Below are 25,774 nucleotides of genomic sequence, written 5' to 3'. Positions count from 1 at the left end.
TAAATTCTGAACCTGCATTCCAATCTACATCTTGATGCAATCCTTCCTCATGATCACACAGCATGTTTTCATGAGCTGAATGGGAGGCTAAACAAAAAGTTAAAATGTGACAAGGCTGCAGTATACCCAACAGGCTTGTGCAGCGCGTGCAAGCCATTTGCACATCACGAGACGGCAGTCTATTCAAAATATAAATTAAACCTGGAAATAAAGTTTTAGGATTTTGCAGGTGCGATTCACCGAAAAGGGCTAAATAGTTGATTGGCTTGTGATGAGTGAATGGCTTACACGTGCAGCGTGAGTCTCGTCACACATAGAGTTTAGTCTCCCATTCAGCTGATGAAAACATGCTGCATGATCATGACAAAGGATTACATCAAGATGCAGGCGCGGACTTGCCATTGGGAGAGCTGGGACTTTTCCCGGTGGGCCGGCCGCGAAATGGGGTCGCATGGGCCGCCGTGTTATGCAGAATGTGCCACAAATATGCAGAAGGACAGCAACCCCCCTGCCACCCCCGCTCAACAACTTTTGGGCCAGTTTCTATGTAAAATCCCGGGCCGAATTTTCTTCCCAGTCTGCCCCTGTCAAGATGTAGATTGGAATGCAGGTGTGAAAAACTTATTATAAATAAAATGGCCTGCTCCTCTCTCGCTGTTGCTTGCATGCTAGTGATTACCCAGCTCTGCGTGATTTAGAAAAATGTAGTCAAGTAATTTTTATTTGTATAGTACTTTTCACAACACGCATCATTTCAAAGCAGCTTTACAGAAAATCATGCATTTACAGAAAATGAAACTGTAATATCTATAAAGTCTTAAGAGTCATCATTGTGTAGTTTGATTAAATATGATTGTAAATTGTGTATAAAAATAAATAATTAAATAATAATTGTATTTAGAATCCCAGTGAGCAAGCTGAAGGTGACTGTGGCAAGGAACACAAAACTCCATAAGATGTTGGTTAATGGAGAAAAAAAGTAAATGTAGTTTGACATAGGCCTAATATAAGAAATATTTAAGATTCCACACAATTTTGTGATCAGTAATCAAACAAGCAAATGTGTGACATTAACTGTGTTAACTCATTTTGTTCAAAATGACAGTTTTTTTTTTTTTTCATTAAAGCACTTTCACAAGATGCTCTGTGAAAATTCACATGCAGGATCATGATTATATCATAATCATCAGGTTTTGCACAATTTTTTCCACTCAAACTGCTACTTTTACTGATCTCATGTGTATTCTATTCACAGAATGAGGCATGTAGTAATTGATGACACCTATTAATGACACAATGGTCAATGTTTTACAGTAGCTTCACATAGTCTATTGACAGGACATCATGTGTCTCATTTAAATGCTTCTGTAAACATGGACCCAATATTAAATAGATAAAAGCGTTCTGTAAAATTGAGCTTTCATCAGATAATTTATTTGGAGCTTAGAAAATAAGTAAAAATTTGAAAACTCATGCCAAGTGAGAACTTTTCAGGAAATGAGAAACACTAGGGTGCAGATCATCACATTGCTATGTGAGGGGGCTATCTATAACATTCCACATTTTCATCTGAAGGCTTGCCAAGGTGCTGAACCTGTGCCAACCAATACTCACTAGTTTTCTTTCCATGGCACATCTGTTCACTAATCTTTTGGCAGCAGCCAAACACTAAAAATCACTCAAATTAACATTTGAACTGTGAGATAGGACTGTATGACAAACATCCACTGAAATGTTGAGGTCACAAGGAGCCATATGTCCAATGCAACAAGCCATGTTTCTTTATAATCTCATCATAATTATGTTTTTCCATTTTACAGTCCTGATTCCCAAGTAATGTTTATCTATGAAGGGCAAACTAACCATGAATTACAAATTTGATCAATTTTGTACATTTTGTCAGGTTATATAAGCAAGTCACGAATGAATTAAACGGATAAACTACTTGATAAAACAAAAACAAAAAAACCCTCAGAAGTACAGTATATTCAAAATGTTTTTAGAATTTACAGATCTACACTGAGTGCTGATAACACTAAATTTGACTGCTTCACTGCTAGGTTAGAATAGTGGGAGATTTAACATGGCCTCAGAAGACAAGCTCTGGCCAATGTACTGGAAGATTGTAACCCACAGGAGGGGTTTCTGGCACACTTTTTGCTTAGGCCTGTCAGATTGGACCGTTATCTGGGTACAGGCCGCCCATAGAGACAGAGAAAGTTAGAGTCTGGCTAGGTGTCTTGGAACAGTCCTGTTAGAGCACATGAGAATATGCAGCCCTTTACCAGGAAAGGAGGTGATTATTCATGCACTTTGGGATGTACAGTAAATATATCCATTGAAGCCAAGTTGAAAACAATGAAATTCCCAATGGGGGGTACATGTACCCAATTGGAGATACTTGGAAAGGTTTAGACGGAAGTTTGTTAAAGCCATATATCCAGCAATTACAAATGAAAAACAAAAACAAAACAAAAAAAAAAACATTAAAATAAATCATCACAAATTGATAAATGACATACTTTTTGGTAGTTTACACATTCAGTACCTTTTAAAGCAAGAACACAAAACAAACTATGTGCTTTGTGTCAATTTGTGTGGATGACACTCATAACGGAATATACTGTATGTGCATTTAGACTATATAAAAACAATAGACAAAGGAAGATTTCTGCACCTCTTTAAAATTATAATTATGCTAAATTGTATCCATTATAATGAGAGTTAAAAGAAACACATTTCGGGTTTGGTGTCAATGAAGGGGTACTTGAGCCTTACAGATGAGGAATGTAGGGGTACATAAGACAAAAAAAAAAAAAAAGGTTGGGAAACACTCATCTAGTGTTTACATTTGCAAAACATGACATGAAGACAGTCACATTTGACTCAAAAAGATTTAAATCAAGGTTATTCAGATCAGCCTTGATATGAAAGTATCTTTGGTCCAAAGATAAAAGTCTTTTTAGTCTCACGATAATACACGTTTTTGATATTTGAATGTAGGAGAGAAATAACCTACCTTGTCTTTTTTCTGTTTTTCATCCTGATATATAAGCCATCTCTCACCGTCATTGCTGTAGGCCACCTTGTAGGAGCCAACAAACTGAACATGTCCAAAGTCTTTAGCCCCCTGGGTAATGACGCCTGTGATTTTTGTTGGCCAAAGCATGTCAACCTGAAAAACACAGGAAGAGAGAGAGAGCTCTTCTATCAATAAGAGATACTTGCGATTACTTGACTCGTCCATTTGGCCCCAGCCTTTCTCCCTTCTCTTATACAATAACTTCTAAAGGTACAGTAAATGTGTTTGGTGGATATCATTAATTATTCACAGCAAAGTGTGCAATAAGAAATAGCCTTTTATTTCAGCTCAGCAGAACTGTGATTGCTGGCCACTGCAGTATGTGATACAGATTGCATTTGGTTAATAATTTATAATTCTGTTCTTTTTCTTTTTTACTCAGATTATTTTATTTATGTTGAAAGGTTGAAAAAACAAACAAACAATTAATGTGCTGTGTTTCATTGATTTTTGTTTGAAATTCAGCATATACATAAATACATTCATACATGAATACATACATGAATACATGTATCCACAACTATTTTCTGGTGGCAAATTCCTTTTTTTGTTTTTTTGTTTTTGTTAACTATGGCTTAAATAGGGGGCTTGGGTAGCTCAGCGAGCAAAGACACTGACTACCACCCCTGGAGTTGCGAGTTTGAATCCAGGGCGTGCTGAGTGACTCTAGCCAGGTCTCCTGGGGTAACCTCCTCGTGGTCGCTATAATGTGGTTCTCGCTCTCAGTGGGGCATGTGGTGAGTTGTGCATGAATGCCACGGAGAATAGCATGAAGCCTCCACACGCGCTATGTCTCCGCAGTAATGCGCTCAACAAGCCATGTGATAAGATGCGCAGATTGATGGTCTCAGACACGGAGGCAACTGAGATTCGTCCTCTGCCACCCGGATTGAGGCGAGTCACTATGCCACCATGAGGACTTGGAGGCACATGAGGAAAATTGGCATTCCAATTGGGGAGAAAAAGGGGAGAGAAAAACAAAAAAAAGAACTATGGCTTAAATGAAAGGAAAATCATGTGCAATAACCTCCAAACTAGACTCACTTGACAATTTTTACAATAAGTCTCAAATGTATAAACCTATTAGTGTAGGGCATTTATTAAGTCATTATTACTGAGTTGTGGTCAACAGTGGTTTGAACTACACCACAAAACAAAATGGTAGGGCAGTTAATGTGTAGAGGGAGATATTTGACAGTGATGATTAAGAAACAAAATGATTCATGAACTGCTTGGCCCTCTGCCCTCCTGAAGAAGAGCCTCGGAGCATGGCAAATGCATCAGGAGCTTCATTTCTCAAGCCATCAGGCCACTCAACAACACTCAGCAGATTAAATTAAATTCAGATATTATTATTTATTTATTTTTTTACTTTTCACAATTCACGTTATTCCAAAAATGCTCAGTAAATACAGGATTTCTAAGGAAAAAAAGGCCCATAGTCCTCATAAGTAGTTGTGTTTGACAGCATGCCGTTTTGCGAGAAATCGCTAAAATTTTCAAAATGGCATTTCGGATGTAGTGACACTAGGGGTCACTCTTGGGAGCCCGAGACACCTCTGGTCTTTGATAAAAGGCCAATGAAAATTGGCGAGTGGTATTTGCATACCACTCCCCTGGACATACGGGTATAAAAGGAGCTGGTATGCAACCACTCATTCAGGTTTTATGCTGAGGAGCCGATATAAGGTCCGGCCATTTCAGCGGTAAGTTAAGCTTTGTGGCAGGAGGGACACAAAGTCTCGTTCCCTCCATCAGGGAACGGAGGTTACACAAGTAACCATGACGTTCCCTATCTGTCACTCACTCGACATTGTGTCAATGTAGTGACACTAGGGGTCCCTATACGAAACGCCACAATTGGCTGAACTGTGTTACGTGAACTGGTGGTGTGTGGTGGGCAGACTACTGTGTGCCCCATAGCCAGCACACCAGGTCGACACGTAACCTCCCCCAACATAGTTATGAGTGTCGAATGGCCCTTTGGGGACAAGTCGACTACCCAAAAGATAGAGACAGGCTTAACCCAGTCGTGGCCTCTTTTCCCCTTCTCTTTTTTCCACTCCCTAAAAAAGAAGGGGGATTATCCGACTGGGCCGCCAGGTCTAGTCGGGGGGTGTCCTAAGGGGAAGACACTGTGGAGACCACACCTCGCCCAAAGAGGGGGGGGGATATTTAAGTGGAAGAATACATCACATGGTCTTTCCAACCATGTGGAGAGTCTTCAAGGTAGATCCTACCCAATGGGGGAGGAGTTACTACAAACATGGAGACTGGGGCAGAGGGGCTCTGCCCAAGGAAGACGCAGTTTGCCAACAGGGAAACGAATTAGCGGAAGATGCATATCGCATGGGGTTAGCCTTACAGGGAACCACCACATGTGGAGCAGCTACACCAGAACAGGACTCTTAGTTAGCACGTGTACTGGGCCGGCAGAGAGTTTCTCCAAAAATTCAACTGCCACAGGGCTCGGAGGAAGTCAACCAGGGAACAAAGCTTGTGAACACTACTGGGAATTAATGGCACATGTCTTCAGCTCAAAAGGAGGTGGAAGGCGCTATGTGCAAGCGATACACCCAGCCGGCTATCCCGGGCTCATCCACTTGCGTTGCGTGCCACTACCTGGGATGAAACCGGTTCCACCCGGAGGTTGTAGAACCTTGCAAAGGTGTTGGGTGTTGCCCAGCCCGGTGCTCTGCAAACGTCTGTTAGAGAGGCACCCCTGGCCAGGGCCCAGGAAGCCGCTACACCCCAGGTAGAATGGACTCATAGCCCTACTGGGAGCGGCATGTCCTGGGCATGATATGCCATAGTTATGGCGTCAATGAGCCAGTGGGTGATCCTCTGCTTGGAGACAGTGCTTCCTTTCTGCTGTGCACCAATGCAGACAAAGAGCTGCTCAGAGATTCTAAAGCTCTGCGTGCGATCCAAATAGATGCGTAAAGCGTGCACCGGACACAGCAACGACAGGGCTGGGTCTGCCTCCTCCTGAGGCAGTGCTTTCAGGTTCACCACCTGGTCCCTAAAAGGGGTGGTGGGAACCTTGGGCACATAGCCCGGTCGAGGTCTCAGGATCAAGTGAGAGTAACCCAGACCGAACTCCAGGCACGTTTCACTAACAGAGAACGCTTGCATGTCTCCTACCCTCTTGATGGAAGTGAGCGCAGTTAGGAGGGCAGTCTTCAAGGTGAGTGCCTTAAGCTCGGCTGACTGCAAAGGCTCAAAGGGGGCTCTCAGCCTCCTGGCGCCTCTAAGGAACCTGATGATCAGGTAGTGCTTCCCTAAGGACTTACTGTCGACTGCGTCGTGGTGTGCTTTATGGCGGCAACGTATACACTTCAAGGTGGAAGGGGACAGCCTCCCTTCCAACCTCTCCTGCAGGAAGGAAAGCACTGATCCGACTGCGCATCTCTGGGGGTCTTCCCGCTGGGAAGAACACCACATAGCGAACAGATGCCACTTAAAGGCATACAAGTGCCTCGTAGAGGGGGCCCAAGCCTGAGTGATCGTGTCTACCACCGCAGGTTTGTGCAAAAAAAATGCAAATTTGCCAGGGGGGCTGTCACGAGGAGCATGAGGTCCGAGAACCACATCTGGGTGGGCCAGTAGGGTGCTACCAGGATGACCTGCTCCTCGTCCGCCAGTGTGTCTATGCCGAGGGGAGCTTCGGTGAGGGCGTACCAGAGTGGGCAGAGGGAGGATTCTTGGGAGGAGAACCGGTCCACCTGTGCCCGTCCGAATCGACTCCAAATCAGCTGGACCACCTTAGGGTGGAGTCTCCACTCTCCCCTGAGGGTAACCTGCTGTGACAGAGCACCCGCTGTAGTGTTGAGGTTGCCAAGGATGTGAGTGGCTCGCAGCAACTTGAAGCGCTGCTGACTCCAGAGCAGGAGAATGCGGGCGAGTTGTGACATACAACGAGAGCACAGACCGCCTTGGTGGTTGACATATGCTACCGTTGCCATGTTGTCTGTCCAAACTAACACGTGCTTGCCCTGGATCAATGGCTGAAACCTCCGCAGGGTGAGCAGAATTGCCAACAACTCGAGGCAGTTGATGTGCCAATGCAGTCACGGGCCCATCCACAGGCTGGTGGCTGCGTGCCCATTGCAAATAGCGCCCCAGCCCATTTTGGAGGTGTCTGTCGTGACCATGACGCACCTGGAGACCAGTTCTAGAGGAACACCTGCCTGTAGAAACGAGAGGTCGGTCCAAGGGCTAAAAAGACGGTGACAGACCGGCAAGATGACCATGCGATGTGTCCTGTGGCGCCATGCCCATCTCGGGACTCGAGTCTGGAGCTAGTGCTGAAGCGGCCTCATATGCATCAACCCAAGCAGGGTGGCCACCGCCGAGGATGCCATATGTCCCAGGAGCCTCTGAAAAAGTTTCAGTGGAACCGCTGTTTTCTGTTTGAATGCCTTCAAACAGGCCACCACTGACCAGGCGCGCTCGTTCGTAAGGCGTGCCGTCAAGGAGACTGAGTCCAACTCCAAACCGAGAAAAGAGATGCTCTGAACCGGGAGGAGCTTGCTCTTTTCCCAGTTGACCTGAAGCCCTAGTCGACTGAGGTGTGAGAGCACCAGGTCCCTGTGTGTGCACAACATGTCTCAAGAGTGAGCTAGGATTAGCCAGTCGTCGAGATAGTTGAGAATGCGAATGCCCACCTCCCTTAACGGGGCAAGGGCAGCCTCTGCGACCTTCGTGAAGATGCGAGGAGACAGGGACAGGCCGAAAGGGAGGACTTTGTACTGATACACCTGACCCTTGAATGCAAACGACAGGAAGGAGGAAGCATCGAGACGTGGAAGTACGCGTCCTTCAGGTCTACGGCCGTGAACCAATCTTGATGTCGGACACTCGCCAGAATGCGTTTTTGTCTGTGTAAGGCCCGGTTCAGTACTCGCAGGTCCAAGATTGGCCGCAACCCACCGCCTTTTTCCGGTATGATGAAGTAGGGGCTGTAAAACTCCTTCTTCATCTCGGCTGGAGGGACAGGTTCTATCGCGCCATTCCGTAGGAGGATAGCGATCTCCGCGCGCAAGGTAGCAGTGTTTTCGTTCTTGACCAAGGTGAAGTGAATAACACTGAACCTGAGCGGGCGCCTGGCAAACTGAATCGCGTAGCCAGTCGGACGGTCCGGATCAGCCATTGCGATGGATTGGAAAGCGCAAGCCACGCGTCCAAGTTACGTGCAAGGGGGACCAAGGGGACAACGTCGTCGGACGTACTGGCAGGTGGGGCCTCGCGGCGGGGCAGAGCCCGAGGTGCCACACCACATTGTGGCCATGCTGAGTCTAGGGACAAAGAAGTACTTAACTGGCTCCTTGTGACCACCCCCGGAACAGCCTGGGACGGGGGAGGAAGAGACCTGTCCTCGTAACCCATGGAGACTGCCACATCGGGGGCGGCTGTGTGCCACAACTGGGCACTCAGGGGTGGGGAGACCACCGCTGGAGTGCCAGTCCTGCAAGAAAAAACCCGTGGACGGTAGTCGTGATGACGACCATGCACACCGGGTATGTGATACAGGGAGGAAGGAAACCGCTCTTTTGCTGAACTGTTGGGTACCGCAGCCACTTGGGCATGTGGCGAAATCAAACAAAAAGGCAACAAAAGATTTTCCCATCTCACACCGCCAGTCCACGTAACACAGTTCAGCTAGTTGTGGTGTTTTGTATAGGGACCCCTAGTGTCACTACATTGACAAAACGTTGAGTGAGTGACAGATAGGGAACGTCTTGGTTACTTTCATAACCTTCCTTCCCTGATGGAGAGAACGAGATGTTGTGTCCCTCCTGCCACAACACTGAACTACCCGCTGAAATGGCAGGGATCTTGTCTCGGCTCCTCAGCACAAAACTTGAATGAGTGGTTGCGAGCCAGCTCCTTTTATACCCGTATGTCTGGGGGAGTGGCATGCAAATTCCACTCGCCAATTCCCATTGGCCTTTTCTCAAAGATCAGAGGTGTTTGGGGCTCCCAAGGGCAACCCCTAGTGTCACTACATCGATACGTCTCGTTCCCTCCATCAGGGAATGGAGGTTATGAAAGTAACCAAGACGTTTCATATTTGTTGAAGGTAAATATTATTTATATTGTCTGTCCATTGCCTGCTCTGTATATAAACCGTGGTTATTGTACATACAATTCTACTTTGTGCTTAGAGTCTGCACCAAGGTCACTGAAGGAACTACATTTTGTTTATTTCATATTATGTGGTAGAGAAACAACAATAAACCTTGGCTTGTCATCTCTTTAATCACACTCAGTCAACACATATTTACAGGGATAAAGCATAACTGCAGACATTGTCATCTGAGTAAAGAGTCATACATCTATTCTTAACTGTATAAATTAATTCATCTTGACTGAAAAATATTGTCAGTAAGCATACATGGTGCAAATTAAGTGACATTTTAAAGTAACTGCAATGATTATAGCAGTAAATAAAGTGAGCTGACTGAAATGAATGGAAATTTGTGACAAACCTGCAAGTCTTTGATTACGCACAGAAGCTTGAACTTAGAGATAAACTCAGTCAGACCAATAAGTCAAGACGTCCCATCTATACAAAGATAGACCTTGAAGCAGAGGCAGTATCTGCTGTCAAGTGTACTCCTGAAGAAACAGTGTTGCTTCTCAAAGAAAACATCTTTAATGGCAGTAAATGAATTCAGGTGTGTTTGCTTGTGAGCTCTGTAACTGGGCTCAAAAACCTAGAAAAAACATCCAAAACCTAGTTAGCTACCAATGAAGGCAGCATTTGAAGGCATCACAGGTGCACTGCTGATACTAGGGGCCCTATTTTAAGAGCGCTAGTGTTAAGCGCAGCACTATGCCATAAGTCATAAGTGCAAAGAGCATGTCCATGCAGTTTTTATATTTTCGTGCAAGCATGATCTAACTCTAGGCGCAAGTAGGTTTGGTGAAATCAAACACGCAAATGGGCTAGATTAAGTGCAATTTAATTCTGAGGTTTTCTCCAGTTATTATTCCATCATCTGCATCCTAATATATAGTCCATTCCCTCAAGCACCAGCGATATAAACCAAGACAGCACATTTATAAGAAGTTGGTAGTGTAAAAGCACTGTATGCAATGAATTAGAAGAATATATTACGTTCTTTTGTGTATTAATAGCATCCTTGATGATTGTCAGGCATATTTCTACAACATTGACATGTTCCTTTTATACACATGGAAAATGTGATTCTCATCAGAATTTGGATGTAGGCTCCATTAAATTACAGAGAAAGTATTATTAATCATGTTCATCTACTGACACACAAATCATGGCTAGTATCAACAGTGATTGTATCAGCACTGTAACATCTGAACAGGCCACTGTCCACCAAAGGGAGCCCTCACCTGAATATTGAACTCTGTCACTTCCTGTTCCTGCCACATCAGTTCCTGTTTGGTCATTCACCATGTATATAAGCCATGTTCTCACAGTATCACTTTGTGAAGTATTGCCAGTTATCTGCCTACCAAGTGTTTATTCTCTGCCATTGTTTTTGACTACTGTTATGACCATTGCTTACGTTTGCTGGATTTACGTCTCTGGATTACTATTTTCGATTTGTTTGCTTGTGGACCGATTTATCTGTGTTTTGACCCAAGCATGTGACCTGACTACATTTAAGGAATACTGTTTGAATTGTTTATTCAATCCCTCTAATAAATATCTGCAAATGGAATCTTCTCAGCCTACCTCATCCTTACAGAATACTTCGCCCAGCTTGGATCCAATGGATGTCTCTCAACTTTCAACCATCGGGTATTAGAATGAGGTGCTCAAAGGTTTTCAACACCAGCTGCTAATGCTACAAGCCACCAATGACCAGCTAACACAATATATTTGGTCCCTTCCTGCACCACGCCATGATCCGGTAAGATTTGCTCTTCCTGATAACTGTACTGGTTTCCTACAACAATGCTCGATTTACTTCTCAAACCAACCTGATGTGTTTAACCAGGATAAGTTGAAATGCTCATTTACTTTACTAACTTTACTAACTGGGAGGACATTAGAGTGGGCTACGGCTGTCTGGGATCATGATACACATATTCAATCTTACAGTCATTTTACTATGTTGATTTGTGATGTTTTTCAATACCCTGCGGGATGCATGGATGCAGCAACTCAACTCACTCAGTTATGCTAAGGCAGTAAATCTGCTTCCGACCATGCCATACAGTTTTGCACTCCTGCAGCACAGAACAGATTTAATGACATCGCGTTGAAACACATCTTTCATTCTAGTCTGTCAGCCAAACTCCAGGCAGAATTGGTATGCAGAGATAACTCCCTCGACTTCTCTCAGTACATTGCCCTCGTTATCAAACTAGACAATCTCTTACGATCACAACCATGTTTCAATACCTCCTTGCCATGTCATGTACCTACAACCTCAGTTCAAGTACCAAGTCAGCAGCAACCTACGGAGACTATGCAAATAGGACAAACTCGTGTGTCTCGAGGAACGTAAAAGACGATTACTTCATAACCTCTGCTTCTACTGTGGTGAACCAGGTCATTGCTGTTCCAACTGCCCCATCAAACCTGCTACCACCTTTTCACAATGTTATTGAGTGAGTCACATCTTTAACCCTCTAACAATCAGTCAAGGCTTGTCACTACCCATTATTTTGTCCATAGCTAACCAAGAATATCATTTCTCAGCGTTAATAGACTCTGGAGCTGCAGCTAATGTGATACATCAGGACTTAGTGAAGCAATTGAGCATCCCCACGACCAAGTGTGAGCCTCCTATTACTGTAACTGCTGTCAATGATGGTCCCATCGGTAAAGGTCATATCACTAATCAAACTATTCCTATAAAACTCCAAGTCGGTCTGCTTTACATAGAAGAAATCACTCTGTATGTCATTTCCTCACCACGAAACCAAGTAATTCTCAGATATCCCTGGTTATCTGCTCACGAACCACAGTTTTCATGGAAGAGCAAGGACTTAATCTGTTGGTCTCCTCACTGTCATCTCCACTGTCCAGGACAGCCACCCAAGTTTACAGTCTGCACAACTCATCTCACCGAGAACCTCCCTTCATTGACGAACAATGTCCCCAATTATTATGCTGACTTAGCGGAGGTTTTTAGTAAAGAGAGGGCCACCCAGTTACCTCCTCATTGATCCTGCGACTGTGCCATCGACCTTCTTCCTAACACTTCTCAACCCAAGAGCTGCGTTTACCCATTGTCCATCCCAGAGACAAAGGCCATGGAGGAGTACATTGATGAGGCTTATCTTATGGATTTATTAGACCCTCTACTTCTCCAGCTGCTTCCGGATTATTCTTTGTTGACAAGAAAGATGGCTGCTTAAGACCTTGTATTGACTATCATGCACTCAACGCAATTACTGTCAAGAACCGCCATCCACTCCCTCTTATTCCTTCTTCCCTGGAACAATTACGAGAGGCCAGATACTTCACTAAGCTGGACCTCAGATCTGCTTACGACCTCATCAGAATATGAGAGGGTGATGAATGGAATACAGCTTTTCTCACCAACAGGGTGCACTACGAATACTTGGTAATGCCGTATGGACTATCCAACTTACCTTCCTTCTTCCAATCTTTCATCAATGAAGTCTTCAAGGACCTCCTGAATCAATATGTTATAGTCTACATAGACGACATCTTGATCTATTCATGGTCTATGGAGGAACATATCTACCAAGTAAGAAATGTCTAGTCACGTCTACTCCAGAACAATCTTTTCGTCAAAGCCGAAAAGTGTGAATTTCATGTCCTTTCCACCACATTGTTGGGATATAATATTAGCCACTCCGGAGTGGAGATGGATCTCACCAAGGTAAAAGCCATCATTGACTGGCCCACACCCACCACGATAAAGGAATTCCAATGATTTCTAGGCTTGGCTAATTTCTACTACAGATTCATCCGTAACTACAGTACCATTGCTGCACCCATCACCTCTCTTCTTAAAGGAAAACCCAAGAAATTGGCATGGACAGAAGCAGCAGCAACAACCACCCTCAATAGACTCAAGTCCAGTTTTACCTCTGCCCCCATTCTCAAGCAACCCAACCCTCAACTTCCCTTCATCGTAGAAGTTGACGCCTCTGATACTGGAATTGGTGCTGTCCTTTCCCAACGTCATGGAAGCCCAGGCAAACTAAACCCCTGTGCATTCTTCTCCCAGAAATTAACATCAGCAGAGCATAATTACGACAGTGGTAACAAAGAGTTACTGTCTATCAAGGCCACTCTAGAAGAGTGGATACGCTGGCTAGAAGGCACACATCATCCTTTTCAAGTCATCACCAATCACAAAAATCTGGAATATATCAAGGAAGCCAAGAGATTGAATCCTCGCCAGGCCAGATGGGCACTCTTCTTCACTCGGTACGATTTCATGGTCACATATCATCCAGGAATTAAGAATAGTAAAGCTGATGCCTTGTCACGTATCTATGAATCTGAGACACATTAGTCCAGAGAGGATTCTACCTTCCTCCATCATCGCACCCATCCGGTGGGATATCATGGAGGAGATTCAATGCGTTCAACAAGAGGAAACTTCCCCTCCCGAATGTCCGACTGGCAAAGTGTACGTTCCTTCCAGTCTACGCAACAGAATTATTCAGTGGGTTCACACATCACTCACCTCTGGACATCCTGGAATTAACCGTATGAACACTTTAGTCAGGAACTCTTTCTGGTGGCCAACACTATCCACTGATGTCAAGAACTATGTAAGTGCCTGTCAGACCTGTGCGCAATCCCGCACACCTCGTCAACTACCTGCAGGACTATTAGAACCACTACCCATTCCACAACATCCCTGGTCCCACTTGTCTATTGATTTCGTCACTAATCTGCCAAACTCTCAAGGATCCACCATCATCATGGTCACCATTGATCTCTTCTCAAAATCATGCCGTCTTATACCATTTAAGGGTCTACCCACTGCCATGGAAACAACGCAAGTGCTGTTCAATCAAGTGTTTCGAATCTATGGATTACCCGATGACATAGTCACTGATCGAGGACCTCAGTTCTCTTCAAATGTATGGAAAGCCTTCTGCCAACTACTCAACATCAACATCAGTCTCACCATCCACAGGCTAATAGACAAGTGGAGCGTCTCAATCAGGAGATTGGTCGATATCTAAGGTCATACTGTAGTAAGGAACAGGAGAAGTGGAGCATCTTCTTTCCACGGACAGAATATGGCCAAAACTCCCTCACACACACTTCTACGGGTCTGACCCCCTTCCAATGTGTCCTGGGATATCAACCTCCCCTATTCCCTTGGTCTGGGGAGCCTTCTGAAGTGCCTGCCGTGCACGATCGGATTAAAAGAAGTGAGCTAGTCTGGAACAGTGCTCATGTCTGTCTTCAACGAGCCATTCGATCTCAGAAGATCCAAGCTGACCGACACTGATGCCCTCATCCTGTGTATGAACAGGTCAAATGGTGTGGCTTTTTACTCGGGACCTACACCTGAAACTCCCCTGCAAAAAGCTAAGTCCTAGGTATGTAGGTCCCTTCAAGATTTTACATCAAGTGAATCCAGTCACTTACCATTTAGAATTGCCTGCCACTTACTGCATCTCCTTTTCATGTGTCCTAAAACCGGTCCACGAATCACAGAGTCTTGAGGCTGCTGACGAAGTACCACCTCCGCTGCTTGAAATCGATGGAGCTCCTGCCTACATAGTTCGGGAGATTCTCAATTCTTGCAGGAGGGGTGGTCAACTTCAATACCTCATGGACTGGGAGGGATACGGCCCAGAGGAGAGATTGTGGATACCAGCCAAAGACATCTTGGATCCCTCACTCATCAGAGACTTTCATTAAGCCCATTCGGATCACCCGGCCCCCAGACCAAGAGATTGTCCCAGGAGAGGAAAGCCTAGAGGTGTTTTTATAGGGTGGGGGTGGGAATCTGTAACATCTGAACAGGCTCCCGTCCAATAAATTTTTAGAAATAAAAAGCTGTGCTTTGCACGCTCACAAATATAGAGCCCAAAGACTTTTCCAAAGGATAGGGAACTTAATTATGTAACCTGCTAAAAACACTGACTTATGCTGCATCCCAAACAACTTGAAACTCTGAATTTTCCCACCTCCGACTTGAAAATAATGACAGGAATGCTGCTTTAAGTCGGACATCCGACTTCGAGTAGTGCCATTTGATGTCACTTCTAAGATAGGATGACCTCCAAGCATAAACCGGAGCCGAGTTTTGTGAAGCATAAAAAACAAACTTAAGTATTTTCACTGCATGGAATGTCTGTATATGCAATATACAATAAATGTACAAAATATTTTTTGTGTATTAGTCAATACCTACATTTTCACCTATTTTGCTTGTGAAATAGCTATTAGATAGCCAGCTAGCTAGCATCTGGAGTGTGCATGTGTTTATGCATTTGGCATGTGTTCATGTGACAGTAATGTGTGATTAACTGGAACACACTGAGGTCGGAATTGGGAAATTTCAACTCTGATATTCCCATCTCCGACTTCGTCTGGAACGCAGCATTAGTCAAATTCTAAGACAGCATCATATGTAGCCTTCATGGAGAAGACAAGCTCAGAGATTAAATATATCCAAGATGGAGGATGAGGTAAGATAATAGTCTTATAAATATTAAAGTATATATTATGTGTTTATGCTTATATTGAAGGAAGCTGTGTAGGCAGTAGGCAGCAAGGAAGGACACTAGGTTTTGGAACAGAGCTATAGTAGTGTGTTTGGAGTCTTTGAGGCCAGCTCAGTTGTGGATTAAAGAAAAACAGAATTTGTTATTCATTGATATCTTTTCATATATTCATATATCTCATATTTCATTACTTGGATATCTTTTCTCAGTGCAGATTTCCATACGTGGCAGGAAACACCACCCAAGGCAGTGCTACAGTTCTTTGTCCCCTCATTTCAATACAAGCCCCCAATGATATACACACAAATATTCATGATCTCTGTACAGTAATCTGGAATAATTTATAAACTTTGCATAGCTCAATCATCTTGCATGGAATGATTCTTTAAGTACATTTTGTGAAATGGCAGATGTGATCCTAGTGATCACTCAATGCCTACTTCCTTTACAATTAACAAATAGGGCCAAATTAAATACTGTAATTAGGATTCATCTGTTCATAAACATGTGAATAAGTATGCAACCCCTCTATCCACATTTGAGGTGGCAGTTATAAAGAATCAAACACTGGCATAGCACACCAGCTTAAAATAATCAATTTAAACAGGCGTCATATGGCCATACAGTCATGATAGAAGGGTCCGTGTTGCTGTGCTAATTTAATTCAGTGAGTAGAAGATGTATTTAATTTACAGTGCCTTGCATTTTCTGACCCACTTTCATGCCTCCTGGCAAGCCAAATGAAAAGGTGCATATGGGTAGAGATATGTGGTGTGTGTGATCCACAAGAACATATAACATCCAATCCACAGCACATTAACATAACAACATGCAGCCACTAATCTCTGTGCTGTACACATCAGATGTGTGCTGTGCTTAGGCCACATTTATAAGTAAAACCATCAGATATGTGATTACCATTGAAATGTGGTTTTGTTATTCTTACTCTGAAATAAAAAGGGTTATGTTTTTTTTCTTTGTCTTTGGAATGAACATAAAGAAAGAAATACAGTTCCAACAAAAGTACAGTCAGTTCCTGCATCTCTCCCTGTGGTCCACTTCATATTAATCAAATAGTTGCACAGGCTTTTAAAGAAAACTACAAAACAAGGTGACAGTACATCAATGATTTCAGGGAACTTGCAGTGAGAAGGTTCTTGTGGCTTTGCTTAAATCAAAATTAATGTTTTGATGCAATCTATATGCTAGTGTACTCCTAAACATTAGCAAAATTCAACTTTAGCAAATACACATAAGGAACAATTGATGACGGACCACTGAATTACTGAAAAATAATGAACACCCCGAGGTGTGCATTGTTTTTTTTAAGAATTCAATGGGCTGAAGTCAACTGTTCCGTTTATACCATGGTTACCATACCTTGGACTCCGGTAAAAGCAAAGGTGGGGGTGTTTGCATCTATGTAAACAGAACTTGGTGCACCGATGCTGTTATTACCAAATCCCACTATTCTGTTGATAATGAGTACCTCTTTATCAAGTGCAGACCCTTTTACCTGCCCCGTGAATTTACATCTACCATAATCGCTGCATTATATGCACCCCAGATGCTAATGCTAAGCTATCCATGAAGGAACTCTCTTCTGTTGTTAGTAAACTGCAAACAACGCATCCGGACGGCGCTTTTATCATTGCTGGGGACTTCAATCACGGCAATTTGAGGACAGCACTCCCCAAATTTTATCAAAATGTTTCTTGCTCTACAAGAGGAGACAACACTCTTGATCATGTTTATACAAACATTTCTGATGCCTACAAAGCCACCCCCTTCCCCCATGTTGGACAATCTGATCACTTATCCCTGTTCCTACTCCCCAAATACACCCCCATCATCAAACATGTTAAACCCACAGTGAGGACTGTAGAAGTGTGGCTGGAAGGAGCAGACTCTTCGCTACAGCATGAGTTCCAGAACACAGACTGGAATGCGTTTGCTTCTCAGGCCAACCTGGACTCACACACGGACATTAATACCTACACAAATTCTGTTCTGCAACACATCAACAGGTGTCTCGACAAGGTAACCACCCATAAAACAATTATCCCAATCAGAAACCCTGGATGAACAACGAAGTCCGACTCCTGCTGAAGGCACGTGATGCTGCTATCAGATCTGGTGACCGGGAAGCCTACAATTTATCCAGGGCCAATCTGAAGAGGGGAATTAAAGCAGCCAAACACAATTACAAACTGCGGATTGAGGACAAATTTAAGAACAACGTATGTTGACCCCTTACGTATGTGGACAGGCATCCATGCACTCACAGATTACAAACCAGCAAACAGCACCCCCTCCCCCCCCCAACCAACCAGTAATGCCACCCTTCCAGACGAACTGAACACCTTTTATGCTCACTTTGATCATGGAAACACAGAACCACCCATAAAAGCTGAGCTCCCACCTGATGATCTGCCACTCACATTTTCTACCAGTGCCGTGAGCTCCACTCTGATGGCATCCCTGGCTCATGGCCTGCACAGAACAGCTGGCAGACATCTTCACCAACATTTTCAACCTCTCCTTGGCCCAGGCCATTGTCCCCACCTGCTTCAAAACAGCCACCATTGTACCAGTACCTAAACATACTGCTGCAGTGGCCCTTAATGACTTCCGCCCCATTGCTCTTACTCCCATCATCGCTAAGTGTTTTGAGAGGATGGTCCTCTCCCACCTGAAAACATACCAGCCCCCAACACTGGACCCATATCAGTTTGCATACAAACCCAGCAGGTCAACTGAGGATGCTATCCCCTCAGCTTTTCACTCCACCCTGACTCACCTGGACAAAAACAACACATATGTCAGGATGCTATTCATTGATTTCAGTTCTGCCTTCAATAGTGTGATCCCATCCAAGCTGATCTCCAAGCTCACTGATCTTGGCAATAGCCCCTCCCTCTGCAACTGGACCTTGGACTTTCTCACAAACAGACCACAGTATGTTAGGATCAGCAACCACAACTCCTTCACCCTCACTTTGAACACTGTTGCACCACAGGGCTGTGTGCTAAGTCCAATCCTCTACTCCCTCTTCACCTATGACTGCATACCTGAGCATGGCTCCAACTCCATAATCAAGTTTTCAGATGACACCACAGTGGTAGGCCTGATCAGTGGCGACAATGAGATGGCCTACAGGGAAGAGGTACAGCACCTGGCAGTGTGGTGTGCCAACAACAATCTCACTGTAACAAAGCTTCACACAGGGAGGGAAGGAGGACACAGGGAACTGGGTTTCTTCAGTCTCAGGTAAGGCTTTTTAATTGTCAACTTTCTGAGCTTACAACTTCACAATAACTCAATAGCTTCACAGTATCTCATTAGCTTTACATTAACTCTTTAGCTTCACATTAACACATCAACTCTTCAGCGGGACTCTAGATATCTGGCTCTCTCTCCTGATCTGGTGCTGGTATGGTCCTTTTATGCCGCTCTCCTCAACTTCACTACAATTAGAGACAGGTGTTAGTCATAATTTGGCTCAGGTGTATGCACCCTTACCGCTCTCTCTCTCCCTCGACGGATGCCCGACCACGCCCCCGCTGCCACATATCCCCACCGCCCAAATCAGGCCGGGGAGAAATCCGGATTGCCTACCACTCCCACCATTTCTGGACAGGAAGTCGGCAACAGCCATCTGCACTCCTGGTCTGTGAACCACCTTGAATTTAAAAGGCTGGAGTATCAGATACCATTAGGTGCATGTAAAAGCGGCCCCCCTCAAAGTGCGGCTTTAACCTGCGTAAACGCCTGTTGGCACTGCTCCGTCCACTGGACTGGGTTTGGAGCTCCCTTTTTAGTGAGATCATTCAGCGGGCTGGTGACATCCGAATAGTTAGGCACAAATCTCCTATAATAGCCAGCCAGCCAGCCACAGGAACTGTCTCACATACTTTTTGGTCTTGGGTCTCGGGCAGGTCACAATTGCCACCATCTTGTCAATTTGGGGATGCACCTGCCCATGGCCCAAGTAGAACCCCAGATACCGTACCTCCACCCGCCCAATCGCACATTTCTTAGGGATTGCTGTGAGCCCCGCCCATCGCAGCGACCTCAGAACCACCCTCAGATGCTGCATATGCCACTGCCAATCATTGTTATAAATGATGATGTCATCCAAATAGGCAGCGGCGTAAGCCGAATGCGGTCTGAGGATTCGGTCCATGAGGCGCTGAAACATGGCCGGGGCCCCAAACAAACCAAATGGAAGTGTCACAAATTGGTGTCACAAATCTGCCAATAACTCTTTGTCAAATCCAGTGTCAAGTAAAAACGAGCAGTGCCCAACCGATCGAGCAACTCATCAATACGAGGCATTGGGTAGGCATCAAATTTAGACACCGTGTTGACGTTTCCATAATCCACACAGAACCGTACAGACCTGTCACCCGGGCTGGACCAGTCGCTGTGGGATTCCTCTATTACCCCCATATCGAACATTGCATCCAACTGTACCCGAATTTTTTTTTTTTTTTATGTTCAGGTAATCAGTAGGGATGGGTACATACCACCACCCCTGGCTCGTTCTCGATGTGGTGTTGGATGAAGTTCGTGCGACACGGTAGAAGGGAAAACACATCTGCAAATTCTTGTAGTTTGGCAACCTCTGTGAGTTGGTACGGTGAGAGGTGGTCTCTGCAAGTGACTGGGGTGATGTGATTGTGTTTTGTGTTTACCTCCGGCCCGAGCTCCGCCCTCTCCGGAACTACCGTAGCCAATGTCACAGGAGCTGCCTTCCTCCATAATTTCAGGAGGTTAAGGTGATAAATTTGACACGTGCCCCCTCTATCGGTTCGCTTTACCTCATAATCGAGATTCCCCACTCGTCGTGTGACCTCAAAGGGTCCTTGCCACTTGGCGAGTAATTTGGAGCTCGATGTGGGGAGTATACGAGTACCTTATCTCCCGCTGCAAATTCCCTTAGCTGAGTTCCCCAGATAAACATTTGGCTCTGTCGTTCTTGAGCTTGGAGCAAATTCTCCTGTGTTAGTTGCCCCAGGGTGTGAAGTTTTGCTCCAAGATCAAGAACGTATTGAATTTCATTCTTACTGTTTGAAGGTCCCTCCTCCCAAGCTTCGCATATGACATCAAGCATGCCGTGTGGGCACCGCCCATATAGCAGCTCGAATGGGGAAAACCCTGTGGAGGCTCGTGGGACCTCTCGTACTGCAAATAACAGGGGATCAAGCCATTTGTCCCAGTTCCTAGCATCCTCTTGCACGAACTTACGAATCATATTCTTAAGGGTTTTATTAAATCGCTCCACCAGGCCATCTGTCTGTGGATGGTAAACACTGGTGTGAATTTACTTAATGCCCAATAATTCGTAAAGCTCGCATAGTGTCCGTGTCATAAAGGTTGTGCCCTGATCGGTGAGGATTTCTTTCGGAATCCCCACCCGAGAGATTATTTTGAAGAGTGCCTCCGCAACACTGCGTGCTGAGATGTTGCGCAGAGGCACTGCTTCCAGATATCACGTTGCATAGTCCACTAGGACTAATACAAAGTGATGTCCATGTGCTGACCGCTCTAATGACCCGACAAGGTCCATGCCAATTCTCTCGAAGGGGACCTCGATCAGCGGAAGGGGGTGCAATGGTGCTTTTGGGGTGGCCAATGGATTTACCAGCTGACATTCACGGCATGCCACACACCACCTGCGAACATCTCCACCAATGCCCGGCCAATAAAAATGGGCTATTAGTCGGTTCAGTGTTTTTCTTTCCCCTAAGTGACCCACCATCAGATTATAATGAGCCGCCTGGAACAGCATTTCCCGGCGGCTCCGCGGTATTAAGAGTTGGGTCGTATCTTCCTTGGTTTGAGCATCCTGCGTCACCCTATACAACGAATTTGGGATTATTGCGAAATAGGGATATGAAAATGAAAATTCGGCTGGAGTTGTTGACTATCGATCACTCTTTCTTGGTCAAAGGCGTGCTTGAGGTTTTCGTCTCGTGACTGCTCCAAAGGGAAATCCTCTTCGGGAAATCCCCCGAGGATGGGTGGGGCTGCCACCTCCCCTGCCAGAGTGTCGCACATTTCACATCTCATTACTTTTGTGCAGGACCCATCCGCGCATATTCCCTTTAATACATTTCTAAATTCAGGTCAATTAGTCCCCAAAATCAGCGGATGGGTGAGGTGGGAACTAACCGCGGCCTCCACTCTATGCTTTGTTCCCCAAAATTTAATAACGAGGGTCACCACAGAGTAGTTGTGAATATCCCCATGTACACATTTCACCCTCACCCTTTTAGTTGTGCCCAAAGCCTCGTGTTGAACCAAGCATTGGTGGATAGTGGTCTGGTTACAACCCATGTCCACCAAGGCTTGGTGTGTACTCCCCTTGATACTTACCGGTATCCTGTACCCTCCAGCCCGATCGGGGGCAGCCTGTGGTGCGTCGGGGAGAGAAGGGGGACACAGGGAACTGGGTTTCTTCAGTCTCAGGTAAGGCCTTTTAATTGTCAACTTTTTGAGCTTACAGCTTCACAATAACTCAATAGCTTCACAGTATCTCATTAGCTTCACATTAACGCATCAACTACTCAGTGGGACTCTAGATCTCTGGCTCTCTCTCTCAATCTGGCGCTGGCATGGTCCTTTTATGCCGCTCTCCCCAATCTTACTACAATTAGAGACAGGTGTTAGTCATAATTTGGCACAGGTGTATGCATCCTTACCGCTTTCTCTCTCCCTCGACGGACGCTTGACCCTGCCCCCACTGCCACACTCACACTCAACACCCAGAAGACCAAGGAGTTGATATTGGACTACCGGCGGACTAGGAAGGGCCACACATACACTCCCATCTACATTGATGGGAATGAAGTGGAGCTTGTCCATATCTCTGAAGATCTTTCCTGCAACCTACACCTAGACCTACAACATCTCCACTCTGATCAAAAAGGTGCAACAGCGCCTTTACTTCCTTAGGAAACTAAGGAAAGCTCACCTGTCCCCCAACATCCTGCTGAACTTTTACCGCTGCACTATTGAAAGTATCCTAACAAACTGCATCACATTGTGGTATGGCAACTGCACTATCTCAGACCAGAAGGCCCTCCAGTGGGTGGTGAAAACTGCCCAATACATCACTGGTGTTCAGCTACCCTCCATCAAAGACATTCACCACAAACGCTGCCTAAGGAGGGTGAGAAGCATTATCAAAGACACCTCTCACCCCAACCATGGTCTGTTTACTCCTCTCCCATCTGGGAGACGCTATAGGAGTCTTCGCTGTCACACCAGCAGACTCAGGAACAGTTTCTTTCCCTCAGCTGTCAGTCTACTGAACTCTAAACTCAGGCGCTGAACACAACCTCACACTCGGACAATATATTTTTTTTTTTTTTTGCATATTCCCTTGCACATTTCTTGATGCCGCTTGCACTGTTATGGTCACCAGCCAAATATATATTTATATATGTTTGTTTATATATTTATACTTTCTGTACAATGCATCTCCAATGTTTGATTCATAAACATTTGCATTGAGCTGGTCTCTGTTCTCTACCTCTTAACTTTGCACTCCATAAAAATCTTTATTGTATATACAGCTGTGCTCAAAAGTTTGCATACCCTTGGAGAATTGGTAATATATGTACCATTTTTAAAGAAAACATGAGTGAGCAGGCAAAACACATTTCAGAGTGGCTCGATGATATTAAGGTCAGGACACTGTGATGGCCACTCCAGAACCTTCACCTTTTTCTGCTTTAACCACTGGAGGGTCAACTTGGCCTTGTGCTTAGGGTCATTGTCATGCTGGAAAGTCCAAGAGCGTCCCATGCGCAGCTTTCGTGCAGAAGAATGCAAATTGTCTGCCGTTATTTTCTGATAACATGCTGCATTCATCTTGCCATCAATTTTCACAAGATTCCCCTTTGCCTTTAGAGCTCTCACCCCCCAAAACATCAGTGAGCCTCCACCATGCTTCACAGTGGGGATGGTATTCTTTTCACTATAGGCCTTGTTGACCCCTCTCCAAACATAGCGCTTATGGTTGTGACCATAAAGCTCTATTTTGGTCTCGTAACTCCAAATGACAGTGTGCCAGAAGCTGTGAGGCATGTCAAGGTGTTGTCATTTGTGGCATTGGCACAGTAAAGGCTTCTTTCTGGCAACTCGACCATACAGCTCATTTTTGTTCAAGTATTGTCGTATTGTGCTCCTTGAAACAACCACACCATCTTTTTCCAGAGCAGCCTGTATTTCTCCTGAGGTTACCTGTGGGTTTTTCTTTGTATCCCGAACAATTCTTCTGGCAGTTGTGGCTGAAATCTTTCTTGGTCTACCTGACCTTGGCTTGGTATCAAGAGATCCCCGAATTTTCCACTTCTTAATATGTGATTGAACAGTACTGATTGGCATTTTCAAGGCTTTGGATATCTTTTTATATCCTTTTCCATCTTTATAAAGTTCCACTACCTTGTTATGCAGGTCTTTTGACTGTTCTTTTCTGCTCCCCATGGCTCAGTATCAAGCTTGCTCAGTGCATCCAAGTGAGAGCTAACAAACTCATTTACTGTATATACACAGACACTAATTGCAATTTAAAAAGCCACGGGTGTGGGAAATTAAACTTTAATTGCCATTTAAACCTGTGTGTCACCTTGTGTGTCTGTAAAATGGCCAAACATTTAAACTTTTGATCAGGGCCATTTGGGTGATTTCTGTTATCATTATGATTTAAAAAGGAGCCAAAAAACTATGTGATGATAAATGGCTTCATATGATCACTATCCTTAAATAAAAGACATCATTTGATGTCAATTTGCATGATCAGTCATATTTTCAAAATCAATGCCAAAATGTCACAATTTCTGCCAGGATATGCAAACTTTTGAGCACAACTGTGTATGTATATATATATATATACATATATTGCTATTTGCACTTCTGCTTAGATGCTAACTGCATTTCATTGGCTCTGTACCTGTACTCTGTGCAATGAAAATAAAGTTTAATCTGATCTAATCTAATCTTAAAACATCATTCAGGATTTTATCTCAAGACATTTTATTTATTTTGTACGTAAAACACTCTTGGAATGGAACTAGTTTCTTCCGCCATGGATCCAGTAACTTGCTTTGATACAGCCCAAGCCTTCGTTGCTAGTTCATCACTTTAGAACTAGTAACAGAGGTTTCAGGCTTGCACCGCTTTCAAGCACTCACTGGAGTAACAAGTTATTTTGGGTAGGTTTAAGTGGTTTATGAGGACTTTGTTAGGTTACAAACTGGTAATTACAAGGGTATTATGCTATAAATGTGGTTTATGAGGACATTTCTAGTATCCCCATAATTCAAATCACTTAAAAAAACATACTAAATGATGTTTTATTGAAAATGTAAATATGCAGAATGTTTTTTGTGAGGGTTAGGTTTAGGGGTAGGGTTAGGGGATAGAATCTTTAGTTCATACAGTATAAAAATCATTATGTCAATGGAGAGTCGATCTTTCTGTGTCATCTATTTTGGGAAAAAGCATGTACAAAAATAGATCTAATATGTTATGATGGAAGATAACCGAGAGAACAACAAGAAGGTGAGTGAGTGTAAGCTCCTCAAAACAGACAAGATAAAAAGAGCAAATTAGTCCTTTGTGATGAATATTTCAGTGCTTCTACTCAGTCCCTTCCAGCCTGAATTGTTCTTCATCTGTACAGATTCACACTTAAATCACTTCTCTTCATCCTATTACATGAATTAGTTTCACTGCTTAACAAACTGTATACAAATCAGACCTGGAAAATGGAATGCCTCTGCTTGAGTGAAAATATGAGACAGAAAGACGGAAACAGAGGTAGACAGAGGGAGAAGGATGGAGAGAGAGAACGACAACATTTTCATGAGTAAAAGCATCTCCAATTCAGAGCAAGCATCCAAATTCAAACAGACTTGACAGCTTCTCAATTCTTAGTGAGCTTGCTCTGAGTGCATAATTTACACAACCAAACCTTGCCAAAGATCTCCACACACACACACACACACACACACACAC

General features: G+C 44.4%; 1 protein-coding gene across 3 annotated transcripts in view; it reads right to left on the bottom strand.

The window, feature by feature from the left end:
• Positions 1-25,774, bottom strand: part of LOC127439940 (EGF-like repeat and discoidin I-like domain-containing protein 3) — a 303,076-nt gene that overhangs the window by 21,689 nt on the left and 255,613 nt on the right. For all 3 annotated transcript variants that reach the window (XM_051696244.1, XM_051696245.1, XM_051696246.1), the window contains one exon: positions 3,020-3,175. In XM_051696244.1, coding sequence (XP_051552204.1) covers positions 3,020-3,175 — 156 coding nt within the window. The remainder of the gene's footprint in view (positions 1-3,019; positions 3,176-25,774) is intronic.

Source organism: Myxocyprinus asiaticus, chromosome 4, assembly GCF_019703515.2.
Source record: "Myxocyprinus asiaticus isolate MX2 ecotype Aquarium Trade chromosome 4, UBuf_Myxa_2, whole genome shotgun sequence".
Lineage (NCBI taxonomy): Eukaryota > Metazoa > Chordata > Actinopteri > Cypriniformes > Catostomidae > Myxocyprinus > Myxocyprinus asiaticus.
Note: the sequence above shows the minus strand (reverse complement) of the source record. Positions and strands in the feature narration are given on the sequence as shown.